We start from the raw sequence: 19,297 nt of genomic DNA on the forward strand, positions 1-19,297 counted from the left end.
GACAAAAAATGGGGCATTTGCTGAGCATGGCGTTATGGCGTTCACATTAGAACAAGATAATTTCTTGGAGAGGAACGCCGAAGCATAAGGGGTTTTTTTGTCTTGGACTTTATATCCGCAGTTGGTTGGGGCGGGGTGGCGGGCTACTGAACCGGCGTTAAGGGGGGCATATGGCTAGATCTGGTGCGGAAAATTTTGCCCAGAAAGGTAGATATGACTAGCTGGGCTTTTGGGAGAAGGGAGGAGCTAGGGCTTGGAAAGTGAATGAATGATACCGTTCTGTGCGTGGCATACTGCAAAGAAGATAGCAATCGGGTACCTGTGGTGAGTAAGTATGCTCTTTGAAATTTGCTGCCTCATATATGTCATGTGTCGTTGTACTACGTCGCAGGCGTAAGTATTACCCCTCGAGGGTAGGGAAAACAGGGGGTTTAAAGTGGAAACTAAACTTTTAAGGCACCCTCGAGGGGTAATACTTAGGCCTGTACCGTGGTATCTTTGCCATCTCGTGAAGGGCGATAGATGTGCTTGCTCGGTGGGAGAAAGGTCGTGGGGGGGGGGAGGGCGGAGGTGGGGGTTTAGCGGGCCCTGAGTTGAAGGGGTTATCTTTAAAGTTGGCACTGGCGGGGGGTTTTTTTTTTTTCAAAAAAAAAAAAAATTAAGCGAGAAGCGGGTGAACGGTACGATGTCTGGCTTCTCGGAGAGAGAGAAAACGCCTGGCTGTGTAGGTGGAATGGTTTTTTGCATTTTGTTTACCATCAGGTGCAAGCGAGTTATCTGCGGCTGACCCGGTGTGGGTGGAATGGTTTTTTGCATTTTGTTTACCATCAGGTGCAAGCGAGTTATCTGCGGCTGACCCGGTAGACCTCTTGCTGGCCTGCTGCTGCTGCTGCTGCTGCTGCTTCTGCGTCGTCTTTTCTTGGCATTTGCGCGCACGGTATCCATAGTTCCGATGTCTGGTCTTGGTGGCTGTGAAGTGCTGCGTTGACACAGGTGTAGCTTCTGAGATGTTTCGTCCGTCCTTCTCTCAGCCTAGGAGTCCCAAGCTTCCCAGCTTCCACCTGAGTATACAGCAAAGCTGTGTACTGTCGGGTCAGAGCATATCTTGTAGCTCCTTCTGACCACTTCCTGGACACTGGAGTTTCGTATACTCTTTTTGGGTGTTCGCTCGAGCTGTAGCCCCAGGTAGATACCCTTCAAAGATCCTTCCGGAAATGCAACTTGAACTTCTTACTCGCCCGAACCGCGGCCCGGAATTGAAATTCCTCTCCATGCAATTCAAAGACCAGATCTCTATCTGGATCCTCCTCCTCGCCTCCAGCCTGTTCCTCATCTCCCGCGCCAGACTTCTCGTCGACATCTCTGTTCCTCGCCGGCCTCGGCACCGAGAACCTGAATATCGTATGCTCCTTTGGCAACATCTTCACCACGTCCCTCTTCGTAACCACCTCAAAAGTGCCCCTCGAGTCCCTGATCACTATCCCCTTCGTGCCTACCCTCCCCACACACCTGCTCCTCACAACCTCCACCTCAGCCCCATGGAAATCGGCACTAGACAGCTTTGCAGCTGCTGCAGGCGTAACCTCCCGCATGATACCGTCCTCCCACAGGAGTTCCTGGATATAGCCTATCCACATCTTATGCAGCGGCTCGTAGATGGCGTATTTCTGCTGCAACTTGGGGACATCGTAGAGACATAGACTTCGTTTTTGGCGCGCAGATAGGGGGGCCGGCTTCAACTTCTTCCTCCGTGAGAGCTTCTGCTGGCGGGCCAGTCGGCGGGCTTGCTGCCCTGTGGTCGTGAAGGATTCGGTGGGTTTGAGGTGCAGAGGGCGCGTCTTTACTTTCTCGGTGAAGATTCTGCTTGTGGTATCGGGGGAGTGAGCTCGTTTCAGGAGATCGCGCGCAATGTTCTGTTTGTCTGACATGGCGAGGCTGTCGCCACTGCCTCTCCGGAGAGTGTTGCGAATCCGGGTGCGGATTGAGATGGTTGTGCTGGGGAGTGCGACAGGAAGCTGCAGGGAGCTTTTCACAAAAGCTTACCTACGGTGTTGTTGACTCCACGCTAAAGTCGGCTGAGCTCCGGCTAACCCCAGATTTTCAGACTTCCACCGAGGCTGCGCTCCCAACTGTCACAGCCCAAGACTTGATGCGTGCCCCACCAACGTATACCATGAGATTACTACTCAAACCACTCGCTCGAAGAACTGACCTCTGACCCTGCAAGTATATTCAACTCGGAACGGGAAATAGAAACAATGGTAGACTCGCAGAACGCCTCTGGCTCAAGAGCCTCGGCACCAGACTTGGATATTCTGGGGGACCAAGTTACGCTGCACCCGAGTGGCTATATCGAGCCCCCCGACTCGCAGAAAGATGGAGACCGGAACCTGGTGGAAAACATGGCGAGGTTTAGATCGAGTCCTCTAGAGTACGTACGCTTTCGTTCCGTTCAGAATGGTATTGACAGCTTTTAGATTCCTAAGAGAAGTCTCCCTTCACGTTTCCGGGACTGGGTGGCGTGCCTACAACAACTTCATCGGACAGCCAATCTTCTATTCTGGGTTCTCGGAAGCCATGACACAAGCTGTCCTCTCCACCCCTATCTTGCAAAAGCGCATAATGGAGTTGGCGGAGAAGAGAATCGCGGTTGAGGAGAAGGAAGGATTGTTGAATAAGGATGATCCGCTGTACGCAGGCAAAAGGACGCAGAGGAAATTGGTCATTGTGCAAAGTTTGCAAGACCTAAGTGAGAAATGGACTGGAGATATGATCTGTAAGATGGAGAGCAAGCCATTCATCAGGTCGGCATACTATATGTGCACCCAGCTTCTGACGAGGGCATATCACCAGGGTGAGTATTGCGACAGTGCTGATTGAGCCATGCTTATATAACCAGGTATACATGTCTCAAGTGAGGAGGTTATTCGACTGCGGACGGTAGCGGAAAAGGCGGAGAAGAATAAGCAGAGCATTATTTTTCTACCTTGCCACCGTTCGCATGTTGACTATGTCTCGATGCATTTAATTTGCTATCGTCTCGGTCTGGGCCTTCCCACAGTTGTGGCCGGTGACAACTTGAACTTCCCCGTCGTAGGGAGCTTTCTGCAGCATGCTGGTGTGTACTGGAAGCAAATCTTTGGGCTCTAATACTGAAGGTTTACAGGAGCAATGTGGATCAGACGGAGCTTTGGCGACGACATTCTCTATACAACTTTGGTCCAGTCATACATTGACACTCTCCTCCAAGGAGGCTTCAACTTCGAATGTTTCATCGAAGGTGGAAGATCGAGAACCGGCAAACTGTTACCTCCGAAATTCGGAATTCTGAGCTTCATTTTAGACAGTATCCTTTCCGGTCGAGTAGAAGACACAATTATCTGCCCAGTAAGTACGCAGTACGACAAGGTTATTGAGACGGAAGGATATGTCACAGAACTGCTGGGAATGCCGAAGAAGAAGGAGAATCTGGCAGACTTTCTGTCAGCATCTTCGGTGTTATCTTTGCAACTTGGACGGGTTGATATTAGATTCCACGAGCCATGGAGTCTACGAGAATTCATCCAGAATCAACAGTCTCGGACTACGGCTATTCCTAAAGGAATCGATATGAAGAGCACTATTGATCCCGCTACGAAACAGAAATTGCTTCGAACGCTGGGCTACAAAGTTCTTTCGGATATCAATGCCGTATCTGTGGTCATGCCGACTGCCCTGATAGGCACTGTGCTCTTGACCTTGAGAGGGAGAGGCGTTGGGCAGTCTGAGCTGGTCAGGAGAGTTGAGTGGCTCAGCGATCGAGTACGGTCCAAAGGTGGACGAGTCGCTCATTTCGGCAAGACACCAACGTCCGCAGTCATTGACCGTGCTCTGGGTGTCTTGGGCAAAGATCTTGTGGGTCGCGTAGAGGGCTTGCCTGAGCCAACATATTACGCTGTCGATCGATTCCAGCTGTCTTTCTACCGAAATATGACCATTCATCTCTTCATCACGGAAGCTTTGGTCAGCGCCGCCATGTATACTCGTGTCAAGCGCGGAGGTGGTCCTGACAATCAGAAAATCTCACATGAGGCCCTGCGAGAACAAGTCTTGTTCCTATCGCAACTTTTCAGGGCAGAATTTATCTACCCTACCGAAGGGCTTGAAGTGAATCTAGACAAGACTCTCAAGGGGCTGGAGAGTGACAAAGTTGTTGCCCTGGACTGGGATGACAGGGGCAACATCATTGCTGTCGGTCTAGCAGAGGAAGAGCGTGCTGCAGGCCGCGAGAACTTTGATTTCTACTGCTTCTTGATCTGGCCATTCGTTGAAGCGTTTTGGCTCGGTGCTGTAGCATTAATGGGATACACTCCGCCGCTAAATTACAAAGGAGACGGATGGCTAGATGTCAAGAAGTGCCAGGATAGTGCACAGCTTGTAAGTCTTCCTCATCATCATGCCATGCCATGTCATGTAGATTCCCCCACTAACATACACGTACGTGTTGTTTAGCTTGGCAAAACCCTGTACCACCAAGGCGACCTCTCCTACTTCGAAGCCGTCAACAAGGAAACGCTCAAGAACGCCTGGGTCCGCCTGGAGGAAGAGGGCATCGTCATCGTGGCCAAGAGCCGCGACCCCAAGATCCTGCCTCGCTCCAAGCTCGCGCCCGACTGGACCCCGGACCGCAACTCGGACACCGGCCACATCGTCGCCCAGGGCCGGCTGTGGGATTTCATCGAGAGGATCGCACAGTCGAGGCGGGAGGGCAAGAATCGACGGGATGGCGCCACGGTCTCGACGCGCGTGCTGGGCTTGACGGAGAGAATTGCGCAAAAACTCTTTGATGAGGCGGCTGGGGAGATGCTGAGCGAGGAGGATCGGACGGACTTGGGGAGGAAGCAGCAGAAGAAGAGGAGGCAGGCGATGCATGCGAGGGCGCATCTGTAGTAATCTAATATTCTTTAATTTGTTGGATGGGCATTGGCAATATGAATTGGACTAGACTGGGGGCTTAGAATCTATGAAGGGGAGGGGCCGGGGGGATGGGGGGGTTTTTAGAGATACCAGGGGGGAAAACAATGTACACGGGCTTTGGGAGACATTTGGAGCAGTCCTACCTTGATTTTCTATTGCTTATTGTTTATTCGATCCTCGCTTATCTTTATCGTGTCCGTCTTCGGCCGCTGGAAGGCTGGGAGGGCAGTGGTATATACGTAAAAAAAAATATGTGGTGCTTCAGAGTACCCATCAGCTCACTTCACCACAATCCCATACCTCTCATACGGAAAGGCCTCCAAACTAGGCAAATAGTCAGCCCAGCCATCTCCCACCTCGCCCACAAGATGCATATCCACCTCCCCCGCCTGGCCCGTCTGACCCGCCAGCACCTCCCCCTCCCTCCCCTGGAACTCGCGGTACAGCTCCGGATGCGGACACCACACCACGCGCATGCCGGCCCTCCTGCCGGCCTCCACGCCCGGCACCGAGTCCTCAAACACGAGACACTCCTCGGGCCGGATCTCCTCCTCGCCGGCCGGCCGCGTGGCGTTGACGTCCGCCAGGGCCAGGAGGTAGATGTCCGGACTCGGCTTCCCCCGGCCGGGAGCGATGCGCGCGTCGTCGCCTAGGACGCGCCGCTCGGCTGGGAAGACGTGCATGAGGTCCTGCTCGAGGTGGCGCGTCTTGAGCGCGAACGTGTGCTGGTGGCTGCTCGTCGCTAGCGCTAGGTGCAGCTGCCGCCGCGGGGGGGTGGTCGTCGTGGCCGTGTGCAGGTTTCGGAGGAGGACCGGGACGCCGGGTAGGGGGGCGCAGGTTGGGAAGAGGCTTTGCTGGAGGGCGTGCACTTCCGAGGCGTACTGGGCGCGCGGGATGGGGAGCTGGGCCCATTCGTGTAGGACGTCGCCGGCGGCTGGGCCGGGCCGGCCTTGGAGTTTGGCTTTCCTGGAAGGGGGGGCGGTTAGGAGGGGAAATGGAAGGAAGGGGAGGCGAGGGTTATGTACAAGGACCATGGGATGTTGGGTCTTCCGTATTTGTTCAGGATGGTATTGGTACTGATTGTGTATTTGTCCTCCGAGTCGATGAGGAGGCCGTCCATGTCGAAGAGACAGGCCCTTACGGGTGGGAAGCTGTATACTGGTGTTAGCACTGCTCTGGGGAGGCATCTCGGATAGGGGGAATGGGGAAGGCCACACTCAGTCTTCGGCTTTGCCATATCTGGAGTCGTTGACGTTTGCAACGTAGGTATCAACAAGAGGTAGGTGAGTAAGTGAAGTGTGGGGGAGGGGTAGATAGATCTCGAAACTCGACTCCCACCCCACTACGGTGACCTGAATGAAGCTCAGGGTCGGAGGTCAAAGAAGCTCAAACGGAAGTAATTCCGCAACATCTACGTATTTGCACCCTCGACCCAGCCAGACGCAACATCGTTTGCAAGCTCAACATGTCGTCCAGAACAGAGCGGTTCCAGCGCAAAGGTCGGGACAAGGCAGATGTGAAGGCGGAGGAGCCCGAGGAGGTGATCCGGTTCTCTGCCGAGGAAGAGGCTGTACGTACTGTTGTATTGGTGGTGAGTGGATCTGGGACAGCTGCTAACCCGGACCAGGCTCTTGTCGAGGAATCGAATACCGTGAAGAAGGAAGCCAACGAGCTGTTTGCCAAGTCGGATTGGAAGGAGGCGATCACGACGTACGATAAAGCGCTCGCGACATGCCCGAATTACCTGGACTACGAGATTGCGGTACTGAAGAGTAATGTGGCGGCGTGTCACTTGAAGCTGGAGGATTGGAAGGAGGCTGTCAAGGCTGCTTCTGCGGCGCTGGATGGACTCGATAGGCTTCAAGGAAGGGGGAGGGCGGAGGGTAGCGACGGCAAAGAGGAGGTGGAGGCCGAGGCAGAGGAGGCTGATGAGGAGATTATTAGTGAAGGTGCTATGAAGGCGGAGGATACGTCTGCTAAGGGGAAGAGACAGGCGGATATTGAAAGGATTAGGGGGAAGGCATTGATGAGGAGGGCAAGGGCTAGGAGTGAGCTGGGCGGGTGGTCGAGTTTGCAAGGGGCCGAGGAGGGTGAGTTTTTTTATGGTTGGATGTTATGGCAGAGGTCTGTCTGGCTAACGGGTGCCACAGATTACCAGACGCTAGAGAAAATGACCAACCTGACGGCGGCGGACAGGAAGCTGGTACAGAGGATGTTGGTGCAGCTTCCGCCGAGGACGAAAGCTGCGCAGGAAAAGGAGATGGGGGAGATGATGGGCAAGTTGAAGGAGGTAGGTGCTCTCATAGATAAATACATCGGGACATTGGGACTTTGGACCAACACTGACTCGACTTGAATAGCTTGGGAATGGTATCCTGAAGCCTTTTGGCTTGTCGACTGATAACTTTCAGATGCAGAAAGATCCAGCTTCAGGCGGGTACAGCATGAACTTCAACCAAGGAGGCAAATAGCGCCCTGTCTTCGGAGGAACAATACCCTGGTTCTCTAAACTCAAGCAATGCAATAAGTCGTCAATGTGGTGGTGCTCTGAAGATGGTCCAGCGTCTCCCGTCTCCCGGATTCCTATCCAATCACCCGTTCTGGTCTCTGACACGTAACGATGTCAACACACGTAGCGATGTCAACACACGTAGCGATGCCAACACACACGTAGCGATGTCAACATACAATTACTAAAATACCCACCAGGATTCTCCCATGCCCTCCATCTGCCCCTCATTGTGATTGTGAACAACAAACCGACCCCGCCATACTACTTAAGCGACAGCCATTCCCCAATCCCGAATGCCCAATCCCTGCCTTTACTGTAAGTACATCGGCCCCCACGCTGCATCCCGGACCTACCGCAGAAGCAACCACAGGTGGGTCACTGGCAGCGGGAACTCCCTTTACTGTATGGCAACAAACTACATCCTCTCCGCTCTTTTGATTGGACAAGACAGACACCATCCGGATGGGGCCGAGATGCCAAGCGGCGGATCAGATGACCCCCACCAAATCCTTCCGTATAGTAATCACTCACCCATGTTATCCAACTATAAACAACAACCGCTACTTTTTCCCCTCCGTACACTATTTTCACATCAGTTCACCAATTCACTTATCTATCAACCACTTCAGAGGACATACGTTGTACATTCCATTCGTGCACTATCTCCTGTCTCCTTACATATTTTAGTCGTACTTACATATATGGATATCCGAAATCCTACGCGCCCAACGCAAATACCACCGCCACCCCGCGCCTCGGCTACCAGACGAGATCCAGAAACTTCCACACAGGCATCACCACAGACCCAGCCAAACAACCACATTCGACACTCGAGATAGAGAAAGAGAGAGAGAAGACGAGATTAAAGAAATAGACACCCGATCGCAAATTGCAAATACCCAGAAGAGAACACCCGCACACCACGATTCACCGCCTCGGCCAAAAAAAGAAACATTTATATATATATATATATATTTATATTTGTATATATATATTTATATATATTTACATATATAAATTATTATTAAAACTCATGTCCATCCTCACCATCGCCCCGACGACGACGCCAGCATCCAACATGGCCTCTTCCTCCTCCTCCTCCTCCCACTCATCCACCTCCGTCCGCTCCCCAGCACGGAACCACTCCTCCCCACACCTCGCCTGGACAGCCCACCGCCTCCTCAGCAGCACGACCCTCTCCCTCCTCCTGAGAGCCTACCTGCTCTCCCTCGCTCTCCTCCGCAGCTCCCTCCACGCCGCCCTCTACGCCGCCGCGCTGGGTCTGTGTACCGCGCGCGTCGCCCTCGCCACGGCCTGGACGGCGACGGAGAGCCTCCGGCGGAGGGTCTTCTTCGAGGTCATGGTCTTCCTGCTCGGCGGCGGCCAGGGCGTCTTCCTGGTGCTGTTTTGGCCCGGCTGGGTTTTGCTGACGGGGCTGGGCGTTGCGTTGTGGACTGTTTATGGGTGACTTGGTTGGCTCGCTCTACCCGATTGAGAAAATGGGGAAGAAACTATCGCAGCTCACTCAAACTGTGTGGACGGACCGCACCGTGAGACTTCAGTCACGTTTTTGCTTCTTGGGTATGCGCTTGGTTCACGGTACGCCTGGCACCGCAGCGCAAATCAAATTTGAAAAGAAAAAAAAAAAAAGAAAAAAAAAAGCGTATGGATGCGCTGGAACCTATGCATTGGGAATCTAGCTATTCCTTTCTAGAGACTTGGATTTGGGAGGATTGGTGCCAGAAATTAGGGATACACCCACGCAAGAATCTTCGACAGGTAAGTTTGTGACCAAAATCTTGGTGCCCGGGTATCTAGCTGAGACTTCCTAGAGCCACCTTTTTTTTTTCTTTTTTTTTTCCTCCGCAAAGGATGACTGACATGTTGTCAAAAGCGGCATACACGCAAAGATGACAATATGCAATGCGGGACGGCTATCTGGCTGGGCAGGCAAACCAAGAGAAAATCAAGAGAAGAAGAACGCATTACCACCACGGTCTCGCTTGATCTCTTTCTGGTAGTCCTTCTCCGGGTCGAATTGCTGCCACACGCTGGCGGGATAGATGTGCTTGTTCCGTTCATACCACCGGCGATCGACGACTTTGGTTATGGTTGGATCGTCTTTGTGGCCTTCGAGGTCTGAGTTGTTGACAGGCTCGTTGGGAGAAGCCTTGGGTTTTGTTGACGGGTTGGAAAGGGGGTTGTAATTGTCGAGGTCTTGGGGTTCGGAAGACGCTATTCCGGTCGTTGGAGGATCGGGGGAATAGTCGAAGAGGAGAGAGCCGTTGGGACCTTTGTTCTTGTTGATAATGAAGTAGTAGAAATCGTAGTGCTGCATACAATATCAGCTTGTGTCCATCTGTTGCCTCCAGATTCAGTACTCACATGGGGAATAATCAAGCTCCCTCTCACCAGCATCAGATCGTCCACTCCAATCTTTGCCCACTCCCTACTGCTGTTGACCTTCTCACCCACCCCCAACTCTGCACCCACTTTGCGACTGCGATCCAAGAACACCCAGATGAAATCCCCTTTCTTGATCCTGCATACCCCGCCCGGAATATTCGTGCCGTCGTAAAAGACAAACGGGATCGCAATCTCCGTCATCTTGACCGCCTCCTGCAGCACCATAAACTCCTTCCTCAAGCTCTCCCTCGTCTGCGCCTCTCGCAGCAGCGCACCCTTCGTCAACGCCTTGGCCACGACACCCACCTTCGCATTAGCCCCCATCTTCTTCTTCTTCTTCGTCTCCTTCTCCTTCACCGATCCTTCGCTCGGCGTCCCCGATCGCGGAGACGCAGATGTCGATGCCGCAGTCGCAGTCGCAGTCGCAGTGGCGTCACCACCCTCCTCCCCCTCCTGCTCCTCGTCCTCCTCATCCCCAAAAGATAATTTCGGTGCGCCGCCTCTAGCTTTCTTCTCCTGCTTCTTCTTCTTCTTCAGGGGTGGCTCGGTGGGCGTGGATGCGCTGTACTATGCCCATCAGTCCTATCCCCTCGTCGTCCGCGCCTCATCTCCAAGGGGAGGGTGGGTGGTGACTCACCCGTCGCTGGTGGGCGTTGCGCGCGCGCTCACGGCCCCCAAGATCGCATCTTGCACGTCCCGCTCCTTCTGCTCGAGGGCTTCGGCGCGCCGCTTGCGGTAGTCGGAGAGGTTCACCAGGCCGACGGTCTGCGTGCTGAGGAGGTCTTCGGCCGTCTTGGTTTGCGATGTGAAGCGCGGGTTGGGCGTCGCTGCGCCGGATGCGGGGTTCGGCATCTTGGCTACTGATGGAGGTTGATGAGATGAGGTTGTTGGTTGTTGTTGTTGAGGTTGGTGGTTTGCGCAGCTTCAAATCGGTTCTGGGTGGATAAATAAATGTCTGATGGCGTAGGTAAAGACTGAGCTAGCAGGGGTCTTTGCAGCGAGGCTGAATGGGAATAGGGGGTTGCAGCTCGTAAGCGAGGAGCCCCACCGAAAGTCAACAAGTAAACAAAGCCCCCAACCCCTCCGATTTGCACAATCGATTCGACTACGATAACTATTGTGCCCCATCACACCTAAGTATTCCAGAAATCTTCAGAGGGCTCGACGATTTAAACTTGTAGGCAAAAATACCTACCTCATTACAATGTTGTGGCATTCGTCCCGGCTTCCGAAAAAATTCTATAAACAGAAGCGAACTTGCCGTAGCCAGCCTCGTCAAGCCAGCCAGCCAAACAAACAAAACACAACCCGTTTCTTAGCCGTCAAGAAGCTTGTCTGTCAAGCCATCGGCCAAGACCACTGCCCGCTCTTCGTCATTCTATATCCTACCTACCTGCTACCTACCTACCCAGCAGTGAGTGAAGTCTGGGTGCAAGCTGCTAGCTTATTATTTGTAATAGCTGATTACTATACCGTCAATTTACCGTACTGCATGCACTCCGCCAGCCATTTCTGTAAAGGCCATGGAAGAAAGCTGCTGGCTGAATGGATCGAGAAGAGGGTGGTTATAACAGACGTTAAAATAGACGTACGTACCTCTGTGGGCTTTCCAGGATGTGGTTGATTGATACCAGAGCCCTGATATACCATCTCTCGCCCGAAAACAGCAGGTAATTTAGTAAGAGTTCCAACCCGGGGCCCCTGAGGGCTTACACTCATCCAGCTCTGAATTAAAATATATATGTATGTATATATACGTAGCATGTCCCCCATACGATCAGCTCTCGTAATCATTAATCCAAACCTTTACCCTCCTCCACATCTCATGTTATTCCTCATCGCCTGCTGCGGCTCTTACAGAGAGTATATAAGTATACCTCTATCTAGTCTAAGTTTCGAGATCATCAATACCGAAAATCCCATTCCCGTACCTGAGTCACTCAGCCCTTCGCTTCTCCCTTCTCCCTTCTTCTCGCTTCTCCCGCCCCACACACACAGAGAAGCAAACAAAAAAAATTATATCCACTCTATAGAAGCCAACTCCCACCTCCTCCTCCATCATCAACCTCGAGGAATGGCATGGTGGTTTAGTGGCTACAAAGCCTGCTGGCCGCTTCCAAGTACACAGGTTGTTGGTGAACGGAGAAACCTATTCGATTAGGTTTGTAGACTTGGAACCTCATACCATTCATACCCCATGAAATGATGAGTTTCCAGTTGAGTTTTGCTGGAATTTTCTGTTTTTTGATCCTTTTTTGGCCGGGGGGGGGGAGGGGGGAGGGAGGGAAGGTGTGGGGAGAGGTAATCTTTTCTTTTCCATTCTACTCTATCTGAAAGTGACCTTCCGCCGGCTAGCTATCAAGTAAGCTTAATCTATCTTCTCCTTAAAATGCCAGAGAAAAAAAGATCTTGCTAGATACAGTCCCTCTCCCTTCTCCTCCTCTTTTCTCCTCTTCGGACTCCTTGAACGGGTTATCTGCGACCTACACACACACCCGCACACATCGCGCACGGAGAGGAAGAGGGAGGAGGAGGAGGAGGAGGAGGAGGAAACCGAGAAGCATCGCTGTTTGAGTCCGCCACCTCGCCGCGCGGGCTTTCGCGCGGATGGAAGCAAATTGGGCGAGCCCGACTGGCGGACGCTGGTGAATTCGGTCGGGGACTACGTGCGAGATTTTGGATTTCGGACTTCCATGTCTGGTGGTGGTGTTTGCTGTCTATCTATCTAACTGTCTGCTTGTCTGTCTGTCTGTTTGTAGGTGTCACGAGAATCTTTGTCGCGTGGGAGATCGGTCTAGAAGAGAGGTGTCTGTTTGTATGTCTGTCTATCTGTCACTTGAAGACTGTGTCAAGTGTTCTCCAGAGGGAGGGTATCGTTTCCCGGACCAGGACAGACGGAGAGTATAGAGGAGGTGGATTGGATGTGGACGGGACTGGATTGTTTTAGATTAGTTTTCGGAGAGGGAGAAGATGAAGGGAGGGAGGGGTTATATATGTTCGGAACCGAATGAAAATGTTGTAGATAGAGAGAAGATACGAGTAATAATCGGCTCCCCCCCCTCTCTCTCTTCTGCTCGGGGGTTGAGGGGAAGTGGGTATTAAGATTATGTCGATGCGATGGATGCAGCTGCCAAAATATATAACAGCAAAGTTTCCGATGATGTTGGCTCTACAGAGAGGTTAGCTTTACAGAGACTGCGGCACATTCTCACCAAGGCCACTCGCTCACGAGCAGATCACAGACCGATTCTCAAAAATCAAGGAAATATGGCTTTCTTTCTCATTCGACTATCTATCGTGGCACTCTCTGTGCCCCGCCAAAATCCATTCGCAATGTATGCTCCAAGAGAAAATAGAGGAGGCCAAAATCTAAAGGGGGTATCATCGCACTCGCACGCTTCTCGAAAATAAAAAAGGGACCAGGCAGGACCAGACCGCCGTGAAACCAACCCATCCTATGAAAAACGCCCGCTTTGCCCAAATGCCAACCAAACTCCAAGTCATGCCATGCCTCCAAATTCCCAGCAATCATCTAACCACCCCAGATTCCGAATTGGTTCGGCTCCAGGCCCATCGCCTGGCGGGTTTCGTGTGGAAGTTGGTGCCCATAAAAGGCACGAGCACGGGGACTTGCCGTTTCCATGTTTGCAAGGTCACCTCGAGCTCTGGCCAAGGGCTCTAGCTTCTGCAGCGCCGGAAATCTCGTCAAGTGCATGCTGATCTGGCCCCCCCCAGATCTCGCGATCACTAGGTGACCATGACCATATTCATCACTGCTCAATTCGTGAGTGTGCCATTGGTTCCCAATCTTGTCTTCGTTATACGCATATGCGTACAATCGGAGGTCACCTAACTCGAGAGAATCGCCGTAGGTCCGAACAACACCAAGCGTGTCGCAAATCAGCTCTTTGTAGTGCTGATTGCCGTCGGTGATTTCCGGGGCAGGGGGGAGGAAGGAGTTGCCCATGCTGAGAGCAGGGTCGATCGGAGTGCCAAAGTTATTGCCCATGCGAACCGGCTGGTAGTTCGATGGGCGGCGGACCACGAGGCGACGTGCAGAGCCGCGTGTTGGAGTGCTTGTTGGAGTCACATACTCCTCCTTTATCTTGGTCGGGGTGCTGGCTGGAGTTTTCCTACGCTTGCTCGTAGGTGTTGCACCATCGACGTTGGTTCTCTTTCTTGTCGGAGTCTTCGGCGGCGGCATCGACGAATTTGGCTCCTTTTTGGCGGACTTCTTGGCCGACTTTTTGGCCGACTGAGGAAAGTTCTCATCGGCACCTCCAGCAGCCTCTATCTCTCGCTTGATTCTTGCATCCTCCGCGGCCTTCTCTCTGGCCATTGCATCCAGACGGTCTTGGTCGAGCCCAGCCTTCGCTGCTACACGACCAGCGAGGTTCTGCTTGTCCCGCCTTCCGTTAATGCGCGAGTTTCCGACTTTCATCTATTCAAGGTCAGACATGGTTCTCGAAGTGAGGGAAAATATGCTTACCCGAAGTTCGGAAATCGGGGCATTCACAAGACGGTTGCGGAATGGTGCATCCAGCACTTGCTTACACGCGGCTTTTGAGCACTATGAAAATCAGTAATCAACACTGGAAAATCAAGGGGAAGACCTACACCAATTGTGTCGATGACCGCGTTGAGGCGGTCATAAAAAGTTGGGTGGACATCGAACGACTCGAATTTGCCCTTGTGATGTGTCTCTACAAGGGACACGCCGTAAGAGGCAACTCTGCAGTCCTCCTGTTCCAGATATCAGCAACGGGAAATTGAAAGAGGAAAGACTGTGACTTACAAAGATGCCCCATGCTGCCATTTCCAGTGCCTCTGTTTTATAGAAGCCTCCAGCCATTCGATTCACAGCCTGGGCTGGTCGTCCGTTTTTGTTCGGCTTGTCCTTGATGATACCGTCTTTGGTAAACTTGAGGGCTTCATAGATGAGTCCTACTAAGTTTTGAATCTCAGTAGGATCAGTGGGACAGGTATCCACAAAGTCCTTGTCATTTCGTCTGTTCGCAATCTCAGAGTTGATTCGCTGGGCTGCTGCAGCATGGTATGCAGCCTCGCTGGTGATAGTGAGACGGTGTGAAGCCTGCTCGTTTTGAACGTTGCTCTCGTAGCGTGAGACCGCCAGTTTGGCGACACTTTCATCTTCGGTGTCTCCCTCGGAGGAGTTCGCACTGCCCTCCTGCTTGAATTCGTCGTACTCTTCAACTTCATCCTCATCCTCATAGTCCTCACCTTCAGTGTAAGGCACAACAGGACCGAAAGGGTTGTACTCAGTTTGAGTACTTTGGCGTCTTGGCAAATCCCCACGCATGGCTGGGTCACCATACTGGGGCGATTGCTGGGGCAGGCCATCTGCAGAGAAGGGGATTTCGAAGTTGGGTGATTGATGGGTGGCTTGAGGGTGGCCTCGATGACCAGAGGAGGAAGCATTTCGCTGGCTGAAATGCATGTCGACGCTGGGCTGGCGAAGATGGGCGTAGGCTCGGGGGGTTTGGGCATTATTGAAAGACTGGGTGTGTCCATGTTGGCCATTGGATTGCCCGCCTTGTTGAAAAGATCGACCATTATCAATACTGGCGCCGGTTTGATGGAAGGTGTTGGAAGGCTGATCCTTCCCATAAGCATGCTGCAAGGCTTGTGCAGCTTCCGCGTCGTAGAATTGACCACCTTGCGGATATTGGCCTTGAGCTCCGTATTGGAACTGATGGCCGGCATTGTCGTTGAAGACGTATTCTTCAGGGTGCATGGCGTGGCCCGAACCTCGATTGAAGCCCTCGTATCCAGGATGCATTGTTGGTGCCTGCGTCTGTTGTGGCCGGCCACCCTCAAAAGTCGTGTTTTGGATGTATTGAGACATCTTTACTTGCAAGAATGTCAGAAATACCCAGGCAAAGATTCTGGGGGCAAAACTTACATTTATCTTGCTGGTTTTCTTTTGGTTGGTTGGTTGGTGGCTTGGAGAACGGGTTTTGGTGGGCTGGAGAGCGGTTTTTTGGTTGGCAGGAAGAGCGCTGTTGGAAAAGATGTGTTAGCTTTGCAGTGCACCTCGAGACCTAAAGAAGAATTGCTTGTGGAGGACGTAACGCGGAGGTGGAGGGGCTATATAGTAGCGAATAGGAAAAGGGGGAGGAAAAGCGGGAGCCGAGCTACAAAAATGCTCAAAACCACAAAGGTGAATTGAAGAGGACTTGGAAGGTGAATTTGTGGGTTCTAGAATTGCAACGATAGCCCGAGATATGAGATGATCAGCTTCATTCGCTTTGAGGTATGCGAAGATCGCGCTGCGCTACCCGCGTATCTTGGGTAAAAGCTTGTATGCAAGGACTCGGAGATGAAGGCTATTGGACGAGGATTGGAAGTAGGAGGTTCGAGGAGGTAGAGGTGTACGTACAGTCTGCTTGTGCGAGTTAGCTTCTGTTATGTCAAAGAAGTGTGTGTCAATGAATAAGACTGTGATGAGGCGCTTGAGACCAAAAAGGAAAGGGGAAGATAGGAAAAAGAGATCGATGAAGGATATAGAAGGGCTCTGGAAAACCCCGACCCTTTCAGCCTTGCCTTGGGAGGAGGCTATTGTGGAAACTTGAAGACCTGAACAAGCAGATTGTTGGGGCGAGATAGGAAATCGATCTTGAGTGCAAGGTAAAGCCGAACTGAAAGCAGAAGAAGCACTGCTCTTCGAGGGAGGTCTCAAGCAAGATAGACCACTTGCAAGTTCGCCTAGTCATGGGAGGAGACTCCAAAGATCTGAATTGTGTAAAGGGAATGTGCTGTGTAGATGCATGTGTATTGATGTATGATGAAGATAGATGAAAGGGGTAAGTAGAGAAGCACGTACTTGGAAGGTGTTGTTGTTGATGTTGTGTATGGATGAAGAAATGGAGGGAGAAGAGGCAGAGAGGGATGTTTATACCAGCTCAAGGAGGCACTAGTTCCTCACAACTGCCGCTAGTCTTAGCGACCCCGATTGGGAGAAGAGGTGAATAGGTCGGGTTTGGAGGCACTAGCTCCTCACAACTGCCGCTAGTCTTAGCGACCCCGATTGGGAGAAGAGGTGAATAGCTCGGGTTTGCGTATTCACCTCTCGACTCAATGATTCGGTGAATTGGAAACCAAAATCGAGGTCGGAGTGAATAGACAGGGAATCGGAGTGGAGCATTCAGGTTCAGACAATGGAGCAGGCAAGAGCTCCAGATGAAAACGGAGCCCACTTGGTCTCTCCTTTTCCACGCTGGAGATATGCTGCTTTCTTGCGAGACTTCAAAGGGGGGAAGGGGGAGAGATGATGCAGTTATTGACTTGCCACCGGTGCCAGGGGAGATCGAGCATAGAATGCCCGAGGAAGAGCTCGTACAAGGTCATGCAGAGGTAAACAAGAGCCTTCGGGCATGTGTAGAGAGAGTGCAGAGGGTGTAGAGGGTGCAAAAGTAGGAGAGCAGTGCTGAGGAGACATACCTTTGTCGATCTATCAAAAAGGAAGCTGTCTTGATCGAGCAAGAACCACCGGCGCGTGTACAAGATGGCAGATGTCTGGAAAGATTCGAAGTGAGGTAGTAGGTAGTACTGTACTTGATGGTAGTTGAGAAGAGGATGTTGTAGAATGAAGATGTTGTAGTTGAGGTTGAGTAGATGAGGTAGAAGTCGGGGAGGTTGTCGTGGAGAGGTCCTTATATGCGAATAGCGACGACAAGCTCGAGCCACTTCCATGGTTCCGCCGAGGGGGCTAGCGCTAGCGGCCTCCCAATGGAGCAGCTTCACCAATCTGGTGGTCGTCATTCTTTCGGGAGACTGGTCTTGAAGGTGATACCGAAAAATTGCTTCCAACGAAACCATCAACAGCTTGATCCACAGTCTTACGGTTTGGTTCCTCCACCACCAAGACACCATGCTTTGATCCCGTACAGGTCTATATAGAAAGATAGGTACGCAGACTTCGTCTTAAAGCGCTCACTCACAGAGCTTCACAGCTCCCCAGAAAGTACTGAACAAACCTCTAAAGCGGTATGCAACCTCGAGACCCCGAGCAACACCAACACAACCAACAACAACAACGAAGTATATGGCAGACTCGACTCGGACAAGTTATTCGGAGGACAGGAGGAACAACATAGCCAGAGGATGAGATCAAAGCTTCTAGCACCCCCTCAACAACCTCATACTTTTGCCCCCGCTTTCAAAGATCCTCAGTCATGGCCAAAATTGGGCGGACAGCCAGGGGTGATGAACAAGCGAAGTCCATGCCAAGCAAAACAACAGATCGCTGAGGTCTGCATGTACATACAACCCGACCCTCCACAAATATTCTTCTCTCCGCTACATATCTGCAGATAACTGAGGGAAAAAATCAACAGTCTTGACCACCACTAGCAGATCTTCCGATTAATCCTCAATTTTCGAGCTGATCAGCTGCAAAGGCCACGACCGAGCCGCGAGGCCGTCCTCGTACTGCAAGTCAAGCTCGACTGAAACGCCGTGAAGGCAATGGCTAGACTCAAAGCCATACCGGCGGATACTCCTCAATCTCAAAAACAACAAACAAGACAGCAAAAGTACCAAACGCAGGACCTTGAATCCCCGACACAGCACAGTCATATGACAGAGAAAAATTGGTCTCCGCACAGCTTCAACAAGAAATATGCAACACTTAATGCTCCTATCCAACTGCCTGCGGAGAGAACCAAGTCTCATGGCTGGAAATATTACCCCCCGAGTATTGTTGCCAGGTTACAATGAACCAATAGAGTTGGGCGAAACCGCCTCTTACAGAATTGCTGTACGGAAAACACAATACTCATTGCTCCTCAGTCCAGCTTTCCATGTCTCAATCCCTGAGACATAGTCCAGGCCTTTGCCACACACCCATGTGTGTCGGGCAAGATTGCCTAGTACAGAGGCTGGACACGCAGTATGCAGTACGCAATGATCTTCTCTTCAAAATCTGCCCAGTATTGAGCACTAACGTAAAGAAAATCAATCGTAGTACGAGCTATAATGATACCAGGGAGCGAGAACTCTCGATATAGAGTGAGCAAAAGGGAGTTTGCAATGCTTATTGCCCCCCCACCCTCTTCCATATAAATTGCTGCCAGCATTCAATCCAGGGCCATCGAGAACGGACACCAATTGCTTCTTGGGTTGGCTCCAATTGCTGGTTATTATGTTGCGGGAGGTTTAGATTAGGAATAAGCTCCTAGCAGTATTGCAGTCAGCAAATAACCCAGTCAATATATTGCATTCTGATTTCAAACAAACAATGTGCCTTCGTATATATATAATTAGCGCTCTTGTATAGTGCATGAAATTTTCTAGCCCTTTTTTAAAGCCCATCTCAGGTCCGCAACGTATTTGCTTTTATTGCAGCGTTTGTGATGGCACATACTCTACGTACCAATGCAGTCTACTTCCAGGGGGCTTTCT

At 51.8% G+C, this 19,297-nt stretch overlaps 7 protein-coding genes across 7 annotated transcripts; 3 read left to right on the plus strand and 4 right to left on the minus strand.

Annotated features, from left to right (window-relative positions):
• Positions 1-1,196: 1,196 nt before the first annotated feature.
• L3040_004782 (uncharacterized protein) lies at positions 1,197-1,928 on the minus strand (the record flags this gene model as incomplete). Its single annotated transcript, XM_007291079.1, has 1 exon — positions 1,197-1,928. One exon carries the CDS (start codon positions 1,926-1,928, stop codon positions 1,197-1,199), a length of 732 nt encoding a protein of 243 aa, XP_007291141.1.
• Positions 1,929-2,258: 330 nt separating this feature from the next.
• On the plus strand, positions 2,259-4,929 carry L3040_004783 (uncharacterized protein; the record flags this gene model as incomplete). Its single annotated transcript, XM_007291078.1, has 5 exons — positions 2,259-2,431; positions 2,478-2,854; positions 2,900-3,118; positions 3,167-4,416; positions 4,492-4,929. 5 exons carry the CDS (start codon positions 2,259-2,261, stop codon positions 4,927-4,929), a joined length of 2,457 nt encoding a protein of 818 aa, XP_007291140.1.
• A 305-nt stretch (positions 4,930-5,234) lies between these two features.
• On the minus strand, positions 5,235-6,193 carry L3040_004784 (uncharacterized protein; the record flags this gene model as incomplete). Its single annotated transcript, XM_007291077.1, has 3 exons — positions 5,235-5,922; positions 5,982-6,107; positions 6,174-6,193. 3 exons carry the CDS (start codon positions 6,191-6,193, stop codon positions 5,235-5,237), a joined length of 834 nt encoding a protein of 277 aa, XP_007291139.1.
• A 228-nt stretch (positions 6,194-6,421) lies between these two features.
• On the plus strand, positions 6,422-7,427 carry L3040_004785 (uncharacterized protein; the record flags this gene model as incomplete). Its single annotated transcript, XM_007291076.1, has 4 exons — positions 6,422-6,526; positions 6,584-7,046; positions 7,107-7,246; positions 7,317-7,427. 4 exons carry the CDS (start codon positions 6,422-6,424, stop codon positions 7,425-7,427), a joined length of 819 nt encoding a protein of 272 aa, XP_007291138.1.
• Positions 7,428-8,546: 1,119 nt separating this feature from the next.
• L3040_004786 (uncharacterized protein) lies at positions 8,547-9,344 on the plus strand (the record flags this gene model as incomplete). Its single annotated transcript, XM_066156333.1, has 3 exons — positions 8,547-8,932; positions 9,183-9,247; positions 9,301-9,344. The coding sequence occupies 3 exons, from the start codon at positions 8,547-8,549 to the stop codon at positions 9,342-9,344; spliced, it is 495 nt and encodes a 164-aa protein (XP_066011747.1).
• Positions 9,345-9,434: 90 nt separating this feature from the next.
• L3040_004787 (uncharacterized protein) lies at positions 9,435-10,726 on the minus strand (the record flags this gene model as incomplete). The annotated part of the gene is made up of 3 exons (XM_007291075.1): positions 9,435-9,800; positions 9,854-10,436; positions 10,512-10,726. 3 exons carry the CDS (start codon positions 10,724-10,726, stop codon positions 9,435-9,437), a joined length of 1,164 nt encoding a protein of 387 aa, XP_007291137.1.
• A 2,680-nt stretch (positions 10,727-13,406) lies between these two features.
• Positions 13,407-15,740, minus strand: L3040_004788 (uncharacterized protein; the record flags this gene model as incomplete). Its single annotated transcript, XM_007291074.1, has 4 exons — positions 13,407-14,315; positions 14,364-14,444; positions 14,492-14,617; positions 14,670-15,740. 4 exons carry the CDS (start codon positions 15,738-15,740, stop codon positions 13,407-13,409), a joined length of 2,187 nt encoding a protein of 728 aa, XP_007291136.1.
• Between the last annotated feature and the right edge of the window lie 3,557 nt (positions 15,741-19,297).

Source organism: Drepanopeziza brunnea, assembly GCF_022702325.1.
Source record: "Drepanopeziza brunnea f. sp. 'multigermtubi' strain 214-2 chromosome Unknown ctg7, whole genome shotgun sequence".
Lineage (NCBI taxonomy): Eukaryota > Fungi > Ascomycota > Leotiomycetes > Helotiales > Drepanopezizaceae > Drepanopeziza > Drepanopeziza brunnea.